Source organism: Eucalyptus grandis, chromosome 1 (assembly GCF_016545825.1).
Source record: "Eucalyptus grandis isolate ANBG69807.140 chromosome 1, ASM1654582v1, whole genome shotgun sequence".
NCBI lineage: Eukaryota > Viridiplantae > Streptophyta > Magnoliopsida > Myrtales > Myrtaceae > Eucalyptus > Eucalyptus grandis.
In genome coordinates this window covers 24,622,383-24,640,177 of record NC_052612.1, presented here as the reverse complement: position 1 = coordinate 24,640,177, position 17,795 = coordinate 24,622,383, and the positions used below count along the sequence as shown (strand labels likewise).

At 36.4% G+C, this 17,795-nt stretch overlaps 2 protein-coding genes across 2 annotated transcripts; both read left to right on the top strand.

Moving 5' to 3' along the window:
- Positions 1–9,983: 9,983 nt before the first annotated feature.
- On the top strand, positions 9,984–11,273 carry LOC120296228 (type I inositol polyphosphate 5-phosphatase 8-like). Its single transcript, XM_039317950.1, has 4 exons — positions 9,984–10,225; positions 10,325–10,409; positions 10,487–10,558; positions 11,170–11,273. The coding sequence occupies exons 1-4, from the start codon at positions 10,196–10,198 to the stop codon at positions 11,271–11,273; spliced, it is 291 nt and encodes a 96-aa protein (XP_039173884.1). The 5' UTR covers positions 9,984–10,195.
- A 287-nt stretch (positions 11,274–11,560) lies between these two features.
- On the top strand, positions 11,561–16,552 carry LOC104436338 (type I inositol polyphosphate 5-phosphatase 8). The gene is made up of 6 exons (XM_010049085.3): positions 11,561–11,664; positions 12,894–13,350; positions 13,844–14,040; positions 14,132–14,240; positions 14,387–14,535; positions 15,451–16,552. Exons 1-6 carry the CDS (start codon positions 11,561–11,563, stop codon positions 15,704–15,706), a joined length of 1,272 nt encoding a protein of 423 aa, XP_010047387.2. The 3' UTR covers positions 15,707–16,552.
- The last annotated feature ends 1,243 nt before the right edge of the window (positions 16,553–17,795 follow it).

Here is a 17,795-nt window from a genome sequence, read left to right as displayed (position 1 = left end):
CCTAGACCATGAGATTAAAGCTGTAAATGATTGCAACCTATAGAGTCGTGATAAGAAGACTACAAAACCTAACGTATATTTAAGTACATACGGAGCTAATAATGGCATCATTAAGGCTAATCATACCTGTATGAGCTCATAAATAAATGGATACAGTTCCTTTTAGGTTAAGAAAAAGTTTGCCCACCGTACATAACGGCCCAAAAGTTCTTTATCCAGATCTGGCGAGGATGTCATGAACCTCACTAAATCGGGCGAAAAACCCTGAGCCCTCGTTGTGGCTAGCAAGAACTGGCAATGCCCTTGCCTATGGCTAGCATTTTCCACCGGCCACTACCGAGGCCCCCACCAACAAAAGGAAATAGTAAAAATAGAAAAATGAAAGAAAAAAGGGAAAAAATCTTAAGATTAAAATAAAATTGCGAAAATAGTCAAAATAAGTAAGTTGTTCATGTTATGTAGGATAGTCAATATCTAGGTCAATAATAATAATCAAAATTGACCGCAATGACTACATTGACAAATTATTAAAAAATTAGGATTAATTTGCCAAATGAAAAAGTCTATGGCTGAAGTTACCACCGTACAACAAGTTTAGGGTTTTTTGGACAATTATCCTCAAAGAAATCTCATAAGTAATGTGATCCCGATGGCAGCATTTATGTTCGGATTAGCAAAAGAAAACATGGATGAAGGTGGGCATAGCTGTTGTGGTGGTCCTCATGCGCAACAAAGTGGGGATTCAAGATCTTAATTCGAAAGCAAATCTGATTTGAGAGGGAACATACCTAATACTAAGCTCACGGGTAAAGGGGAGATTATTGAGACGCATGAGTAACTATTATTAAAAAGTCTCACATTGGAGAATTTGTGTGTTCTGAAGAAGTTAATTATCCTACTTGACACATTACTTATTAGCTTAAACGTTTAAATGAAGGTTGGTCCAACGGGTTATTTTGATAGACTCAAGCTTGGACTCTCCCTTGGTGATCTCCTAAGGCAAAAGTATTGGTTTTCTGTTGTGCACTTCCAATAGTCCAATGGTCACGTTTCTCATTCTAACTATTTAATATAAAAAATGAGCCAACATGCTCATTCATACTCTCTTCTTCAAAATAATATTAGTGGTTGTCTGAGTATAATTTTCTTTTCAGTTTTACCGTTGGTTCTTATCTTTGCACCACTTTCTAATGAAAATGGGGCAAATTTCCAAAAAAGTCATAAACATATTATATTGATGCCGATTCAATCTTAAACATTTTAATTGAGCCTATTTGTCCTAAACCTTTTTAATGATTTACCAATATAGTTTTTTCAGCCAATTATAGAAATCACTGACGTGGACGCCAACTATCTAACGTGGTATGACTAGCACTGATGTGGACAATATTTATACACTAACATCTTGAAATGATATGCTGTGATATCTTTACCCCCATTTAAAGATACACATCTAGAAGTGGGTGACAAAAGCTATGGCCCCTTGAGGTGGCCTTTCTTACGTATATCAAGATTCACGATAAGATATTATATCTTATTTACTTTTTACTTGGTCAAAATTTTCATATACATAGGTTTATCTATCACATAGATACGGAGTTAGGTTATTGGCATGATTTGGTTCAGTCTCGTGTACCAGTGAGAGAAGGACATGCATGCTAGCTCTTACCGCACTATCTTGTGCCGCCTTCTTTCTAAGCAGCCGATTAGTGTCTCTGTAAGCTTCAGATTTCAACGTTAGAAAGAGAAAATTATTGAATAATGGGGCTGCAAATTGGGAAGCTAATCTTGCTTTTTGTTTAATCGATGGGGCACATTTCGAGGCCACTTCTGGCTAATCGTCTCGCTAGTGCGATTCTAATAATGGAGATTACCAGATTGATACGGATCTGGCGTACATAATCAAGTCAACCGCTCTCTAGCTAATTTTTTGACCGTACACCAAGATGCATGCACATGGCATGGGCACGTGTTGAAGCAATGAATGATGGATTAGCCAAAAAAAACCATTTGAAAATTGGTCATTATTTGAGGAATAAGTGACCACTAGTCTTATCGATCGTGGTATATACAATGCATTAATCTAGTCAACAACAATGTCCTCTAGCTATAAACATATATTACATCGAATCAATGAATAAATTATATTTATTGTCCTAACGTTCTTGGTTGTTGACTTGACAATACGGAGGAAGAATTTTCAAAAAACACATTTATACATGTTATAAAATATGGGACAAGGTTTTTAATTGGGTGAAAAGAATCAGTAGAAACACAATCATGTCAAGAAATATGTTTTGAATATCCAAGCATAAGCAAAGGGACTTTTTTATTCTCATCACTAATTGAAAATACATTAATTTTTTGTTATTTTCATGTGAAGATAAAATTAGTTTCTTTAGAAGTAGAGAAATGGTACATCATAGAGAAATAAACTTCATTGTCTCCTTTCTTTCTGGCTTGTACGTCCCCCTTTTCTTTTCTTTTTTGCATAACTACATAGTAATATTTGATCCAAGAAATGAGATGACAATTTTAAATGGATTAATTATGGTCCTTTTTGGGGTTACTTGAAGTAAATTAAAAGCAAAACACAAAAAAAACAAAACAAAACAAAACAAAAAACAATCATCTGAGTGACAAAAGAGAAAAGGCTGAGTGAGAATATATGTCACAATTTCATGTTTTGATACAGCACGGCAATTTAAGGAAAGATAACTTTTGTGAGTCATATGATTTCTTAAACTCAACAAAATTAGAAAAATAAAACAAAAAGGTAAAAAAGTAGGGTTAAGCATCGAGTCTACTTAAACTGTGGAACCGGATTGGACCGACCTAGACAAAACAGTTTGGTTCCCGATTGTCTTCACTTCCGTATAGAACTAGACTAAGATTGGTTTGATTTCTGGTTCTAAGGCCGGAACCACGTGTTCAACCATTCTAGTGTCCAGATTAAACACATTCTAACTCGAATTTGAAGTCCCTCGTGGGAAAAAATAATAATAAGTTTCACACCTATCAAGAATTAAACCATGATCTTCAACATTAATAATATTAATAATAATAATAAAACAGCATAATTACTTGACCAACAAATATAATAATGATAAAATGGTGCAACTTTTGGTTTTTATTATATTAATATTTATTTTTATCAAAAATATAACATATGCAAGTTCCCAATCCAAAACTGGCGGGTCTAAAATCGACCAATTTAGTGATCATTTATCAAAGAAACATATGTGGGGAAAAAAATAGGAAGAGCAGCACTTGGCAAAATAAGAACTGGGCCAAATGTGCGGCCCCAATTACATCGGAGAATTTTATTACAAAAACTTATTGGAGAATGATCGGCCAACAACTGCTCATGTCTCGTCTATTTGACAAAAATTCTAATTGATTCTCTTCATAGGAAGCGAACAAAAAAACACAGAATTAAATTCCGATTGATACCCATCTCTGTACGCACGTTCTCTCATTGGTCTGAACACTTGACTGACACATTCACAATTTGTAGCCGATAGCCATCCGGTGGCCCTGTAAAAGCGTGACGATGTCGTGTTTGTCTTCATCAGGCCCCCCTCTTAATACAGCCTATAAGGGAAAGACATGTAGTCATCTCAGACGACTGTCTAGCCAGAAATAATACAAAAAAGAATTTTCTGCTAAGCCTGCTTTTGTTTCTTTGGGCGGCTACACTCATTTTCCGGTGCTCTGATTGGTTATGCATTGGTTTTGGTGAGTTAATCAACCGCCCATCGTCTTTAGCTCTCTACTAGTCTTGATCCGCGTCCAAGGAATTTGAATTAGGGTAATGAGATAATGACACGGATATTGAATTTTGAATTACCATATAATATTGTCCTTGAATGTTTAAACTTTTAATCTATTTAATGTGATCATTGAACTATTAATACATATCAAATGTAATCATTTCGTTAATCTAAGGACTAAATTGAATATTTACCTATTCTTTAAGGATTACATTGAATAAATTAAAAATTTATGAATTACATTATACATTCGACTAAAGTTTAAAAACTATATTGAATAAATTAAAAATTCAAAAATAACATTACATATGAATCAAAATTTAAATACCACTAATGTCATTTTTCCTAATGTGATCAACTTTGGATTTCGACAACATATGTATTCTCCTCTTTAACACTTTTAAAGAAGTATAACCGTTTCCTCCATTTTTTTTTCCTTTCTCAACCTCGATTGTCCAAAATTATGAAATTCCAATGGTAAAAATCGTGAGATTCACCTTGTCATTAGCTCTCAACTATTTTGGTAATTGGTTAGACTTTATTTTTGAAGTGAGGGTTTGATGGTAAGGGGTTATGATATTACCCTATGAGGAAAATCAGAACAAATTTTACTTCGTGAGAAGATTTAGTGGAAAAGAATTTCCTGCGATATTAAAGCTTATGAGGAAAAAAAAAGCTCCTATTCTTGGTGTTGAACATATATGGAAAAAGTTAGGTTGATGAAATGAAGAATATTTTCTTTCAGCAGACCATGACACGGTTGATTTTTAGTGGTTAGTCACAAATCTTCCTTTTTTTTCTTTTTTTCACATCAATGCTGTGAAATATTTAGATAGGCCATTACTCAATCAAAATAAAAGTCAGGTCAGTAAATCATGAGCAAAAATTGAGCAAACAAAATTACCATGATTTATATTGAGCATCTTGTTAATCTATTCACCTATGCAAATTTTGAAAAAACAAAGATGGAAAAATAGAGTAGGCCAATCCCAGGATTTGCACAGTTATTAGGAATATTAGGGGATTTTCAGTTTAAAAATTGAGCTCATTTGTTCGAATCACGCCAACCAAATGCAAATAAGTGAACTGCTCACATAAGTCAAAAGTCTTAATTAATCAGCTCATGAAACTTATAAGATATTTTATGGGCCTCCAGAAAGTCGTGCTCATTCCTAATGCTCCTAACCTCAAATTTTCCGAGCCTTTCATTTTACACTCTTTCAATTGGAGTAGAGAATTCCTGTGGGTGTTCCTGAATGGGAAGACATGAAATAGACTTCCTGGCACGTTACACCCAATCTCTAACCCTACACCCTGCTAATTACACTTTTAGCCTTTGTAAGTTTGACATGACGGACGCACGTCTCAGATCACATCGCTTGTCCCATTTTTTGGCAGCAGATATAAATACCGTTGGACAGCTACAAAGCCCAATCAATGAATAATGCACATGAAAATGCGAAAAGACACCGAGGCAACGCAGATCTCTTCTTAATTACAACAAGTCTATAGCCTTGTCATTCATGACACGTTAATTATGCCGTACAGATAAAACATGTGATTTTATTTTCAAATAGATCCTGCTAAAATGTGATTCTCAAAATTAACAAGTTCCAAAATTACTTTTCTAGTTATTTCGCTCATTGTAAAATCATCTCCTAAAGTTAATTGCAATAATTTCGAACATTTTATACACACATTCATGTAGTGCTAAACTATCACAACTTAATATATAATTGTGATTAGGCTCATTGCCAATGAAAAGTTTTTGAACACACTCATCATTAAAATGAAAGAGAAGTGTACTTAGAAATAATTATGTAATCAAGTTCATCCACGTATAGAAAAATTTTACACTACCGGTGATCAAATAAAAATATATAGTTAAACTTAAAAAATAAGTTGCATGTGATGAACCTTATTTAATTTGTTGGTTTGTTACTCCACGAATTTAATCTCTCATTGAGTTTAAATTACAAAAAATTTGCTAAGGAGTTCAATATGGCATTTCTTAAGTAGCGAATAAAGGAAACTATGCAGTTTTAAATGTACTGTCTTTCTTGTATTATGTGATCAATGCAATAAAAATCGGAGCATTTTCTTATTAAATGTGGTTAACAAGTTGGTTAGATGCACTCATTAATAGGATCTAGATAATATATATATATATATAGATAAAAGATATTTTCGAATACATTGTGCAGTCTTTGTTGAATTACCCTAATGTATGCATGATATTAAGTACAACATTCGCAGAATATGTAATTGAGGTATATTGGTGAAAAAAGTCGATGCAGATTACTTAAAAGAAGAACATTCCCTTTGTTTTATATAATATTTGTAAATGTGCACACATACACGTGTTTAAATTGACATTTGAAAGATTGAACAAATCACTTTGTTATGAAATATTTGAATTATGAAATAATGAAAAGAAACTATTGATAAAAGTAGACATCATGAAGAAATTGTATACATAACTATAGAAAGACGAACATTTCAAGATTTGAAACCTTTTTAAGAAGGTTGTTGTAGGATATAAAGATCATAGTTTCTCTATTGAAATTGTGGGAGATAAATAAAATTACAAATCTACGTAATCGTCCATAGACACAATATTTTTCAGAGGGCAATATTATAAGTAATTAAGGACATGTGGGAAAAAAAAAAAAAAAGACGATCGAGATCCCTCAAAAATAGGAACCTTCCTTTGCTTTATCTAATAATGTAAATAGTATAGATTGTGAGTATCTGTATTTTCTTCCTAAAGAGTTAGAAATTCCGAACAATTATCAATAACCTAATATTACACCCAATATACATGCCAAACCATTGCGATCTGACTGTGAGGTTTATATGATAAAGACAATTTAAATCAAATCAAATTAATTATACGAAAGTTTGACTTTGAAATTTGAGAAGTAAAATTAAGTTTAAGAAAATGAAATTTGACAAATGAGGGGTGGGAGAGAGAGCACTAAGAACGCATGTCGGCATAGAACCATGTGCTAATCTAATTGCCTAAGTTTGATGATTACCAAAAACAGCTTTCATATAATGAAAAATCATATGCTAAACTCTAAATTTTCCAATTCCCAAATCTTAAATCTCATCGGCCACCACAACATCCCTATGACAAAGGATAAGCATGTAAAACCGTAGAAGCAAGAGGTTAACTATTCGCTTTCGCTACGGAATTGCAGTCTATGAAATTCCTTCATTATTGTCATAGTGCAACAACTTTCATCTTTACTTTATGTGAGGAAATTTCGATTTTTCCTCTCATTCTCTTTTAATTTTTAGCAAATACTTTTTAAGTTATTGAAAGAACAGAAAATGTTAATCCTTTCTGGTAAGACAAATTTGTATAAAATAAAATAAAATAAAATAAAACAATTTCAAGAAATTATTTTTTTCTCCATCCAACCGAAGTAATGATTTGATTATTAATTCATTTTGTTGAAGTAATCACGCTCATGCATAGTGCATACACAGAAACTAGTTACTTTTGTGCTATATCTATTAAGTAATGATTTAACTCACCGGGTTAGGATAAAAAGTTGATGACCCTTAAAAGGATGTAATAAATGAAAGAGTTAATACCCTGAAATCCCTAACTAGTATATGCGTAACAAATTTATCCCAAACTAATTTTTTGACCATGAAAAACTCCAAACTGATACACTTGTAACAAATTTATCTCAACTAATCATAAAAAACCAAAAACTGGTATATTTATGAAAATTTTACCACAAAATAATTTATTCAATTGTCAAAAATCATAAATTAATACATTTGTGACAAATATACCATCCGTTAAATTGATTAATCCCACAAAAAATCACAAAAATTGTATAATTATGACAAACGGAAAGTAAAATCATAAATTGGTACACTAGTCAATTATCACGTGTCATTCAACTTAATAATTTGATAGTAAAATTTAATGGAAACTAACATAGGCAAATTGGTACACCAGTCAATTTATGGTAAATTTGCTAAAGGTGGTCAAAAAATTAAGTTGGAGTAAATTTGTCATAAATTTACCAATTTGAAGTTTTTCAATGTATTAACCCTAAATAAAATGCCCCCTACTTTTTTTTTGCCCACTTGATTATTTGCAAAGTAATCGATTCATTTACGATTCAAGAATTTATGTAATTTGAGTTTCTCTATTTTGAAAAGGAATTCCCCTAAATAGTTTTAAATTTGAATTCATTAGATACAACAATCACTTGTTTTGATAAACTTACATAAGGTCACCGGATAATTTAAACTCGATGATATAAGTAACGTAGTCACATACAATGTGAGAAGTAATTATCATTGCCTCATCCTTTTCACTTTATTTAAAAGTACCATTGTATAAGCTCATTTTACATCTCAATTAAAATTATTGTGAATTGTTGAGACGACTTGTGATAATAAACAAGCAATTAAAGTTTCACATTTTTTTCTTCGATATAATTAATAATGAACTTTTACATGTCCTGACATGTTACCTTTGATTTGTTTTCTCTAGTCTCAAATTTGTAATCTCTAGTATAATGACCACAAATTTGCTTCCTACTTGTCACGTCTCATACTTTCTATTATTACTTGACCAAATGAATATGGTTCCAAATCATAATCGATATCACTTTCATAACCTATCAATTTCATCCATTTTTGTAAGCGTTGCTCCCTCCTTTTCAACCTGATACTCTTTTTCATACATAATCATTCAATTCTGTTCATGTGCGGAACATCTTCACAAAAAGTAATCATAAGCAAGTGCATCAAAGACGATCGTGTGATTATTCTCTCACTGCGTCTCAATTTCTAATGTCCTTTCCACGTCCACTCCCTCCTCCCATTTTCCGGTAGTCAATTTTGGAAATCGACGGAGATTCCTTAAAAGGCAAAACGGGCTCACAATAAGGCCGCTAGATCCACCCGCACAGAAACATGTTCCCCCCCACCACCATGGATCCTCTTTTCCATTCCCTTCGCTCTCACGCGCGCAGGCTAACACTCTGAGATGCGACGACGCTTATAAATTTGAGAACCGACCCTCTCTTTTCACCTCTCCGAGGAGCAAAAGCATTGCCACTTCTTCTTCTTCTTCTTCTTCTTCTTCTTCTTCTTAGGCCCTCCCACCGAGCTACACAAAGCAAACCAAGCAATCACGTGTCTCTCCGTCTCAGAGAAACAGAGATGAAACAGAAAAGCCCTTTGGACTGGTAACAACAGGTCTTCTCGGCGCCCCCACTGTTCATTCATTCCTCCCCCTGGGCAATCTCGGGCCTCTCTGGTTCAGGGCGTGTGAGTGACCTCTCCCTCCCTCCCCTCTCTCTCTCTCTCTCTCTCTCTCTAGATTTCTTTCTTTCTTTTTCTGGGGTTGATCGATTCTCCCACACGCAATGGTTGGTGTCTAAGCATTTTGGAATGTCGTCTCCTCGTTAACTTCCCATCTTTTCTGTTACTTTTCAGTTCCCCTGTTTCGCTGTGACTTCCGAAAGTCTTCATCTGTTTTTGTATAATTATGTCCGGGTCGCTTTTTATCTGCCAAATCTGAGAAATCTCTCCCACGATGATCGAACGGGGAAATCATTCGCGCGGGGACATTGATCTGATAAAAAATTGAAGTTTCAGATGTACTCCTCTTCCCTTTTCAGAACTCTTTTGATTTTCGTTTTGGAGATGCCCGGTCGAGATCGAGAGAGAGAGAGAGAGAGAGAGAGAGAGAGGGCTTCGATGTAAGTTAATTTATTTAGAGAAAAGCTCAAACTTTTTCTTTCGTTGTCTTGACGATTCAATTTTGATCCTGCCACTCTGTTTCTCTCGTCTCTGTAAAGGGTTTTAAAACAATTGCTTGCCCAGGGAAAAGGTTGAAGCTGGCCTATTCTCTCTCTCTCTCTCTCTCTCTCTCTCTCTCTCTCACGACCATTCATTTAATTAAAAAAGGGTCATGTGGGTATTCATTTTTTCTTGCCTACAGGCTACGGTCTACGCTCAGAAGCTGTCTCCATTTCTCCTGCAACTTGCTCTTTTATTAACTCCCCATTGAATTCTGCATTTGACACTTCTATATTCTCACTCCCTTTATATACACATATTTTCCGTCCACAACTGAAGTTAGAGATTAGGAGAAAACAAGACAGAAGCAGTCCAAAATTTGTTACTCTTCGATCAGCCCCCTACGTTTTCATTCGTCGGTTCCCGCAGTAATATAAATCCAGTAGAAAATGGAGGATCTTTTCATTCTTTTATACACAGATATCCATGATCGCAATCGTTACGTATGTCTTTGGACAAGTTGAGCAAGAAGTGATGGTCCTCGTTTCCCACCATTTTCTTATATCTAATTCCCCCATGGGATCCTTATCTATGTAAATTCTCGGTTGTCTTGGCACAGAGCCGAACAGAGGCGGTGAAGAGCAATGAGAGAAGAGGCTGGCGAGATGTCCAAGGTCAGCGAATCATCTTCGCCTTCCTCCTCCTACCACGCGTCGGATTTGCTGACTTTTGGGAATTCAATCTTGATTCGATTTTCTCTTCTTTCTGGGCAGAAATCGTGGCCGAAAGTGGTGGTCAGAAAATGGCTGAACATCAGAAGCGGAGCCGATGAATTTCACTCCGATTACGCTGTAAGAGGTAGCGATCGGAGTTGATGGTCTGTCTTACTTTATTTATTAATATTTTATGTGTTAATAGCCATTTGTGGAATTCAGAGAAAAGAGCGGAGAGAAGGAAGAGCTGCTCAGACCAAGGCTGTTATGTGTTCGTACCACAAGGATTTTCAGGTAAATTGCTAAAACGGCTGTGCCCATTTCCTTCTTTTGCTCGTGCCTTTCTTGACTTTTTCAAGCTTCTTTGATGGGGCCTCTTCCTCCTCGCCGTCAGATTTTTAAGCTTTGATATCATGATTGGACATCGGCGAAACAAAAAAGGACGATAATAATAAGTCCCAGAGGTTGATTTGATTGTCTGCTTTCCTTTTGCTCGATTCATTTCTTTTTCTGTCAGATTCAATATCGCGGGTGATTTGCTGCTTGAATTATTTTGACAGATGTATTTTATCCTTTTTTTTCTTCTGCGAATATAGTTAATAGATCTTATTTTTTCATGATTATTCAAAATTTAGTTGAGATATAACGTGATCTTCTCATGCTATATTCGATCTCAAACTCGATTGGATTAGATAATGGTGATAATATTATTAGTGGAGAGGACATGATGAAACACACATGTGGGCATTTAAATTTTGACTTTTTTCTTACCAAAAAATATTTCTTTCATGATTTAGGCTCGTTGACCTAACTCTAATTGATTAAAGATAGTTTATTTACTTTTTTGCTCTCTGATTTGATGGATTACTCTTGTGTGACTGAGTATGAATTTGCGATTGTGACAGAAGGATGGCTCGTGGAAGCAAACAATAATCTTAAAGAGTCCGAGTTCAGCTGCAAAGCATCGCCCATCGCAGATACTCTTAATCTAAGGCAAGTCTTTACATAAATTTTACTCATTGATTTTATTTCTTTATATATATATATATATATATATATATATATATATAAGTTTATTTATCTCTTGCGCATCTAATAAGATTAGTTAGATGTTCAAATTAAAAAGAATGATTAGATAGTACTTAGGTCACCAAAATCATGGGTTTATCTTTGTGGGGTCCCATAAAAGAGGAGAACTGATTTCGAGAAATTATGTATGGAGTAGTGTCGATTATTGAGTATAATGCAATGGGCCTTCGATGTAATGATTGGGTTTTCATTGGACATTTGCATAGGATGTTTGTGGGGACATGGAATGCTGGAGGGAAGTCGCCGCATGAGGGCTTGAACTTGAGAGATTGGCTCAAGTCACCTGCTCCTGCTGACATCTATGTTCTTGGGTATGCTCCTCTCTCTCTCTCTCTCCTCTTCTTTTTTTCGTTTTCATTTTCGAAAAGTATATATCATTCTACATCTCGACGTATAAAATTTGGGGAATTTCAAATGTTTTCGGAGGATTTAATCAATTCAATTAGATAATTTGGATAGTAGGAACTTCTGCTTAGGGAGCCATTCACTGAACTAGACATCTCTGGCTAGTTCTCTGTTTGCTTTGCCTCCAGAAAAGCTGCAGCTTTTCATCTATTTGTAGAGATAAAGGCTGCGTGGAGTTCTTGCTTTTCAACTACTTTGTGCGTTACCAGGCTTTTCAATCATTGTCCCTGGTAGGTGTACTCAGTCCCCCTCAATTTGGTACAAACCCTAACCCATCCTTTTCCTGTACTCTTTCTATTTTATTTTTTTTTTTTGGTGAATTTCTCACCTGTCACCACCTCCCATCAGCAAATAAAAGAATTTTATAACGAACATTTTATAATAAAAAAATGCCAATTAATTTTTTTAATTAAAAATATGTTTTTGATGAAATTTTGTGCCACAATGCTTTTTTCGTTACATTAAATTTGAGTGAAATGTACTAAGTACAAAAATGCCAGGCAATCACATTTTTTATTAATTGAAAGACAGTTTCTTTCTCTTTTTTAAAACTTGTATACAAGAATTTTAATCAACACAATACGTCTCTGTAAAATAAAATAAAATTCGAGTTAACGTTGCTCAATGATTGTAATTTTTTTTAATTATTATAAAAAAAAAAAGCAACTTTAAACACGTTGATCATAGTCTAATGAGGCCTCTGATTGCATATTCTTTAGTGGTGGGTTGGGTTGGACAGGCCACACTCGACGCGGACTTTAACATGTTCTAACAGCTCATTATTGACATGCTCAAACATACATTACTTACCATTTTGCCCTCTTGATCGGATGACATGAGATGGTGATGGAATTGAATTGGACTTAAGACCATGATCAGGAACATTATTCACTGGATCGACTCTATTTTAGCGACGTGATATAGACGGACTATTCTACTGTTAATTGCAAAAGACATGTTGGGTTTTCTGGCCTTATCTTTTTCTGAATCATCGAATCATCGATTTATATCTTATCCACCATGTTGCACGTAAGAGACTGCAAAAAATGATGATGATTAACTCAAGCTAGATTGAGATGACGGCGATCCTTCCGACTCTTATTGACTTGGGTGCTTAATGTGTTCATTGGATCAGGTTCCAGGAAATTGTGCCGCTAAACGCGGGGAACGTGCTTGGAGCGGAGGACAATGGGCCGGCTGTCAAGTGGCTGTCCCTGATTCGCGAGGCGTTGAATAGCGATGGATCATCCCAAACGGAGTTTTCGGATTCTCAGCAGAGCGATTTGCTGCAGAGTCCCAAACCGAGGCTCAGCTTCTCGGACTTGATGTCTCTTGAAGATGAGCTTGACCAAGAGAACTTCGACAGGCTGCTGAGCCCTAAGCTGAGTGGCAGTGAAGAAGGCTCGCCTAGCCCGCCCAGCATGTCTGGGAGGCACACGAGCCCAGTTTCTCGGCGTTATTGCCTCGCCGCGAGCAAGCAGATGGTGGGGATATTTTTGTGCGTGTGGGTTAGGGAAGATCTCAGGAGGCATGTCAGTAATTTGAAGGTGTCATGCGTGGGGCGAGGAATCATGGGCTATCTTGGAAATAAGGTCAGCATCATCAGCTAATAGTTAATTAATGCCATCCGCTAAACCTTTTTTTTTTTTTCAGGAACTTGAACTGAATTTTACATGATTGTATCGTGGACAACGTGAGGATGCTGATGCATTGTTTTAGTGGGTCTTACTATTTCTGAATTTGCATGAGGTTAAATTGTTTAGATGATTGCCCTAATTTGTCATGATTTAATTGGCCCTTTGCTCATCAGACTGGTTTTATGTGGTCAAGTAATTGTCTTGTGTCATAACTTACTCATCTTGTGAAACATGCGCTAATAGCTCGAAATAGATGCATTCTCCTTAGAATATCATGAGCAGTTTAAAAGATTTATTTCTTAGATAGGGATTAGTAATTAGTTTTAATAGATGCGGGCTGGGAACCAAAGTAGGATTTTGTTCAATAAATACGAGCCTCGAGTTAATGATCTAGAGATTTCGGTAATTAATTAGATTTTCCTGCCCTTTCTTTGTTTCTTTGATCTAGGGTTCAATCTCCATAAGCATGACCTTGCATCAAACCACCTTCTGCTTTGTGTGTACGCACTTGACCTCTGGGGAGAAAGAAGGCGACGCAGTGAAGAGGAACTCGGACGTGATGGAAATACTGAGGAAGACGAAGTTCTCCAATTCCTCTCGACTACAAGGGCCACCCTTTTCGCCCGATAGCATTCTTGATCACGAGTAAGTTCTGTACCTGTCTTTGCACCTCTATTGGAACATATTGAGGATGTAGCTGATGGTATTTAATAGAAATTTATGATAATTCATGTAGCAAAATCATTTGGCTAGGCGATTTGAACTATCGGCTAGCTTCAAGCTGCAGTGACATGCACGAACTTCTCCAGAGGAACGATTGGCGAACACTTTTGGAGAAAGACCAGGTACTGCTTCACTAAGCTCAAAATCAGTTTTAATCATAGTCTTCTTCTAAACTCAATGTAATTGAAATCGATTTTCTCTTTCATTTCTTTATTGTGAAGAATCCTCTGGACTTAATGGCTTGTTCATCTTTAATGTGTTTTGGCAGCTTAAAATAGAACAAAGGGCCGGTAGAGTATTCAAAGGGTGGGAAGAAGGGAATATCTATTTCGCTCCGACGTACAAGTACCTCGTTAACTCTGACCATTACGCGGTTCAAAACTCCAAATCTAAAGAAAAGCGTCGCACGCCAGCCTGGTAATTTAAATATTCCTTTCTAATCGCATCTTTTTTTTTTTTTTTTTTTTTTTGGGTTTATTAAGGTCTCTTCCCCTGGTCTTTGAGTGGCGTGACGTTTTGTACAAGCTCTCTCCTTCCTGATAATTGTAGAATACAGTGATATCAATTTGTTTTACATGAGGAACTAGTTGAATACTTTATGTCACGTGCCTTTTTTTTAAATCATTTTCTTTTCTTTTCTTTTCTTTTCTTTTCTTTTCTTTTTTCATTTTAAGCATGGTAAACAGACATGTGACTCCTGTCCCCTTCACGTTGCCGAAAGAGAGTTCGTTTTTTCAACCACTGCATGAACTGGTCAACCATGAATATTACATAGCAAACAACTTCTCTCTGAGAGAGAGAGAGAGAGAGAGAGAGATTTTTAATATAATTTGGCACGGCATTAACGTGGACTACAAGAAAAATCGGTGCGCAGGTTTTTATAGCCGACGGAGAAAACACTCATGGTTGCTATCTATACAGCAAGCCGATTTTTCTAGGTTTATTCTCGTACTTTACTAATGAATGGGTCTTAGGTTGCATTTTACTAGATTTATTCGAAAGGGTCGGCTAGTAACAGTCTTATCTTCACTCTAGATTCAGCAAAATATTTATTGAGGATAAACTATATACCTGCCGACCATCTGTTATTATATTTTTACTAGATGGTCGGCTCCTAAGTTTCCTTATCTGATAATTTTTTAATTGCGACACTTGCTTTAGTTTTTTATAAAGTAGTAAAGAAAATTTGATTCTGTCTATCTTCGAGGAAGTTTTTTACATACCTTAATACAGATGCGGAAGCTCTCGTGGCTCATTAATTTGCACGTGATTCCTTCTTTTTGATGGACGATTCACCGACTCTGTGGACCTTATTTGATTGAAAAATGGCAGGTGCGACAGAATATTGTGGAAAGGCGATGGGCTGAAACAGATATGGTATATGAGAGGAGAGTCCAGATTCTCGGACCACAGGCCTGTTTACTCGCTCTTCTCGGTCCAAGTGGACGTCCCGAACCGGCCCACCATCGCCCCCACGGCCGGCCCACTTCGGCCCCTGCCTGCTTCGTGCGTGGCCAAAGTACAAGCAGAAGAGATACTCCTCATCACCAGAGCTCAGAGCTGCATCTCCGCTGCTCCCAGATTTTGAAAACCCTCCTAAAAGTCCCTTGGAAATTTTTGGGAGATCAAAGGTTCGAGTCCATTCCAACTTATCGACAGGCTCTCGAATGAATTGTAGTCCGGTATCTGGGAATCGGATTACTTGTTTATTTTCATGGCCTTCGGATCAGGTGAGACTCACTATATTCAAGGCCAGGATTAGTACAGGTCAGGAGCCTAAATCAAGTAATTTTAATTGTGCAAGTTGAAGTGATGGACACCATCAGAAAACCATGTGGTGGGCATGTGATAAGGTACATAATTCAAATACATAGCAAGGCGATGGAAGCAGGAAGAACATTTTTGGAAGTGTCTTACCATCCTAGCAGAGTTGCTTGATGAGGAATTACAAAAATGATCAGGTGTTTCCATCTTTTTCAATTTGGCGATGGAAGCAGGAAAAACATTTTTGAGTGAAGTGGTTATTGAAGACTTAAATTTTCGGGAGGAATATTGTGGATTCAAACCGTATATACAAGTGTACAAGATGATGATTCATTTGTTTCTACTGAAGAACACCAGATAATGAAAGCTGGAAAGGAACTTCTTTTCCTTGACCCTAAGACAAGGAGTTCAATTTTGAAACACGTCTTCTTCTAATATTAGGAAGCAGTGAAGGCTAGCTTTGTGTCTTCCTAATCTTCTTTTCTAATATACATCTTAATGTAAAGGATTGCGGGCAGCTTTCTGAGCTTTTTTTGAGTTCGTGTATAGGAAGAGGAAGTTCATACAGCTGCCTGCATGATTAATGCAGCAAGACTTTGTGCCAGATCTGGTGATCCCTCCGACATGGGAGAGATGTGTTCGTATCCCCTGTATTTGTTTCCTCTTTCTAAAGCACTAGAATCGGAAAGGTCATGACGATTGACGAGTGTCTAAATAGTACTGATGAGAAAAATTAATGCACTGAGAAAGTGCTCCGTTGAAATCAAAACTGTTATTGGTTTCTGTGTGACGTGTCTTTGAGGTGCTATTTGGGGTTTATACAAGACTTTCTTTTTCTTGCAAAAAATGAAATATTTTTGAAAAATATTTTTAAGAAGCTATTTATTAGGAAAATTACAATATTTTTCAATGTTGCACTTAAATCTGAAAATGAATTGGAAAATTTTTTCCGTCGATGGATAGGGAAAACTTATATTCCTTTTCTTATAGAGAATTGATAGACATACTATCATCAAATTATTTTTTGAGTGCGTAGGAACCTAGCTCAAGCATTGAGGACCAAGGGACTTGGGCCCAACCACTAGAGTTCCCAAGTCCAAGCGTTGAGGTCATGATTATAGGTGTCCACGTTTGTTGGACCCAGCCACTAGCATGGGCATTGAGTATCTTGCCCGATGCAATTATGTCTACTATGAGATAATCATACATTATTGTATAATCTAAAAGTCAAAATTGTATCTTTTTCATCCAATAGCAATTTAAACTTACCTAAACGTTAAATGTATAAGTATTATACTATTTTTTTAGCCTAATTTCATTGAAAAAAAAAACCTATAAACTTTAGGTTTAGTCCCAACTCTATCTTGAATTTTTCTTTTTTGCTTCAAGAAAAATCTCCAACTTTTACTTGAGTCCCAAATTTGCCGTGCCGTCAACATCCTATCCAAGTGGCTGTTATTATTTGACTTGGCATCTATGTGGATATGCTGACACGCAATTTAGGTGCCATGTCACACATCATAAAAGAAAAATAACTGAGGGAGAACAAAAAGAAGAAAGCTCTTCATTGCGTTACTGTTCGCCCTCGTCCCACCTTGGCGTCTCGCTCCTTTGCCAGCCATTGCCCTCACAGCGCTGCGGCCTCGATTGACAAAAACTTAAAGAGATGCAACCATGGCTGCTAAATCTCTAAGCTCGCAGTGGCTGTGGCTGCTCGAGCTTTGGGCTTGCGGGGTAGCCATGGCCACTAGAGTTTTGGGCCACAAGCTCATGGCGGCCATGGCTACTAGGGCTTTGGGTGCAACGGCCATGGCCACCATGAGCTTTAAAATCAATTTTTGGCTGCCTTCAATAGCCCCCTCTAGCCGTCGCCCCTCCATCTCTTCCCGCGCTCATCCCCATCTCTGTCTGCT

What these genes read in the sequence shown, in the direction of transcription:
- LOC120296228 (XM_039317950.1), top strand. Translation starts at nt 10,196, where the DNA reads ATGAGAGAAGAGGCTGGCGAGATGTCCAAG. An exon ending in CTCCGATTACGCTGTAAGAG is followed by an intron (nt 10,410 to 10,486) that starts GTAGCGATCGGA and finishes TGTGGAATTCAG; the next exon opens with AGAAAAGAGCGGAGAGAAGG. An exon ending in CGTACCACAAGGATTTTCAG is followed by an intron (nt 10,559 to 11,169) that starts GTAAATTGCTAA and finishes CGATTGTGACAG; the next exon opens with AAGGATGGCTCGTGGAAGCA.
- LOC104436338 (XM_010049085.3), top strand. Translation starts at nt 11,561, where the DNA reads ATGTTTGTGGGGACATGGAATGCTGGAGGGAAGTCGCCGCATGAGGGC. An exon ending in GCTGACATCTATGTTCTTGG is followed by an intron (nt 11,665 to 12,893) that starts GTATGCTCCTCT and finishes TCATTGGATCAG; the next exon opens with GTTCCAGGAAATTGTGCCGC. An exon ending in AAGCGTCGCACGCCAGCCTG is followed by an intron (nt 14,536 to 15,450) that starts GTAATTTAAATA and finishes GAAAAATGGCAG; the next exon opens with GTGCGACAGAATATTGTGGA.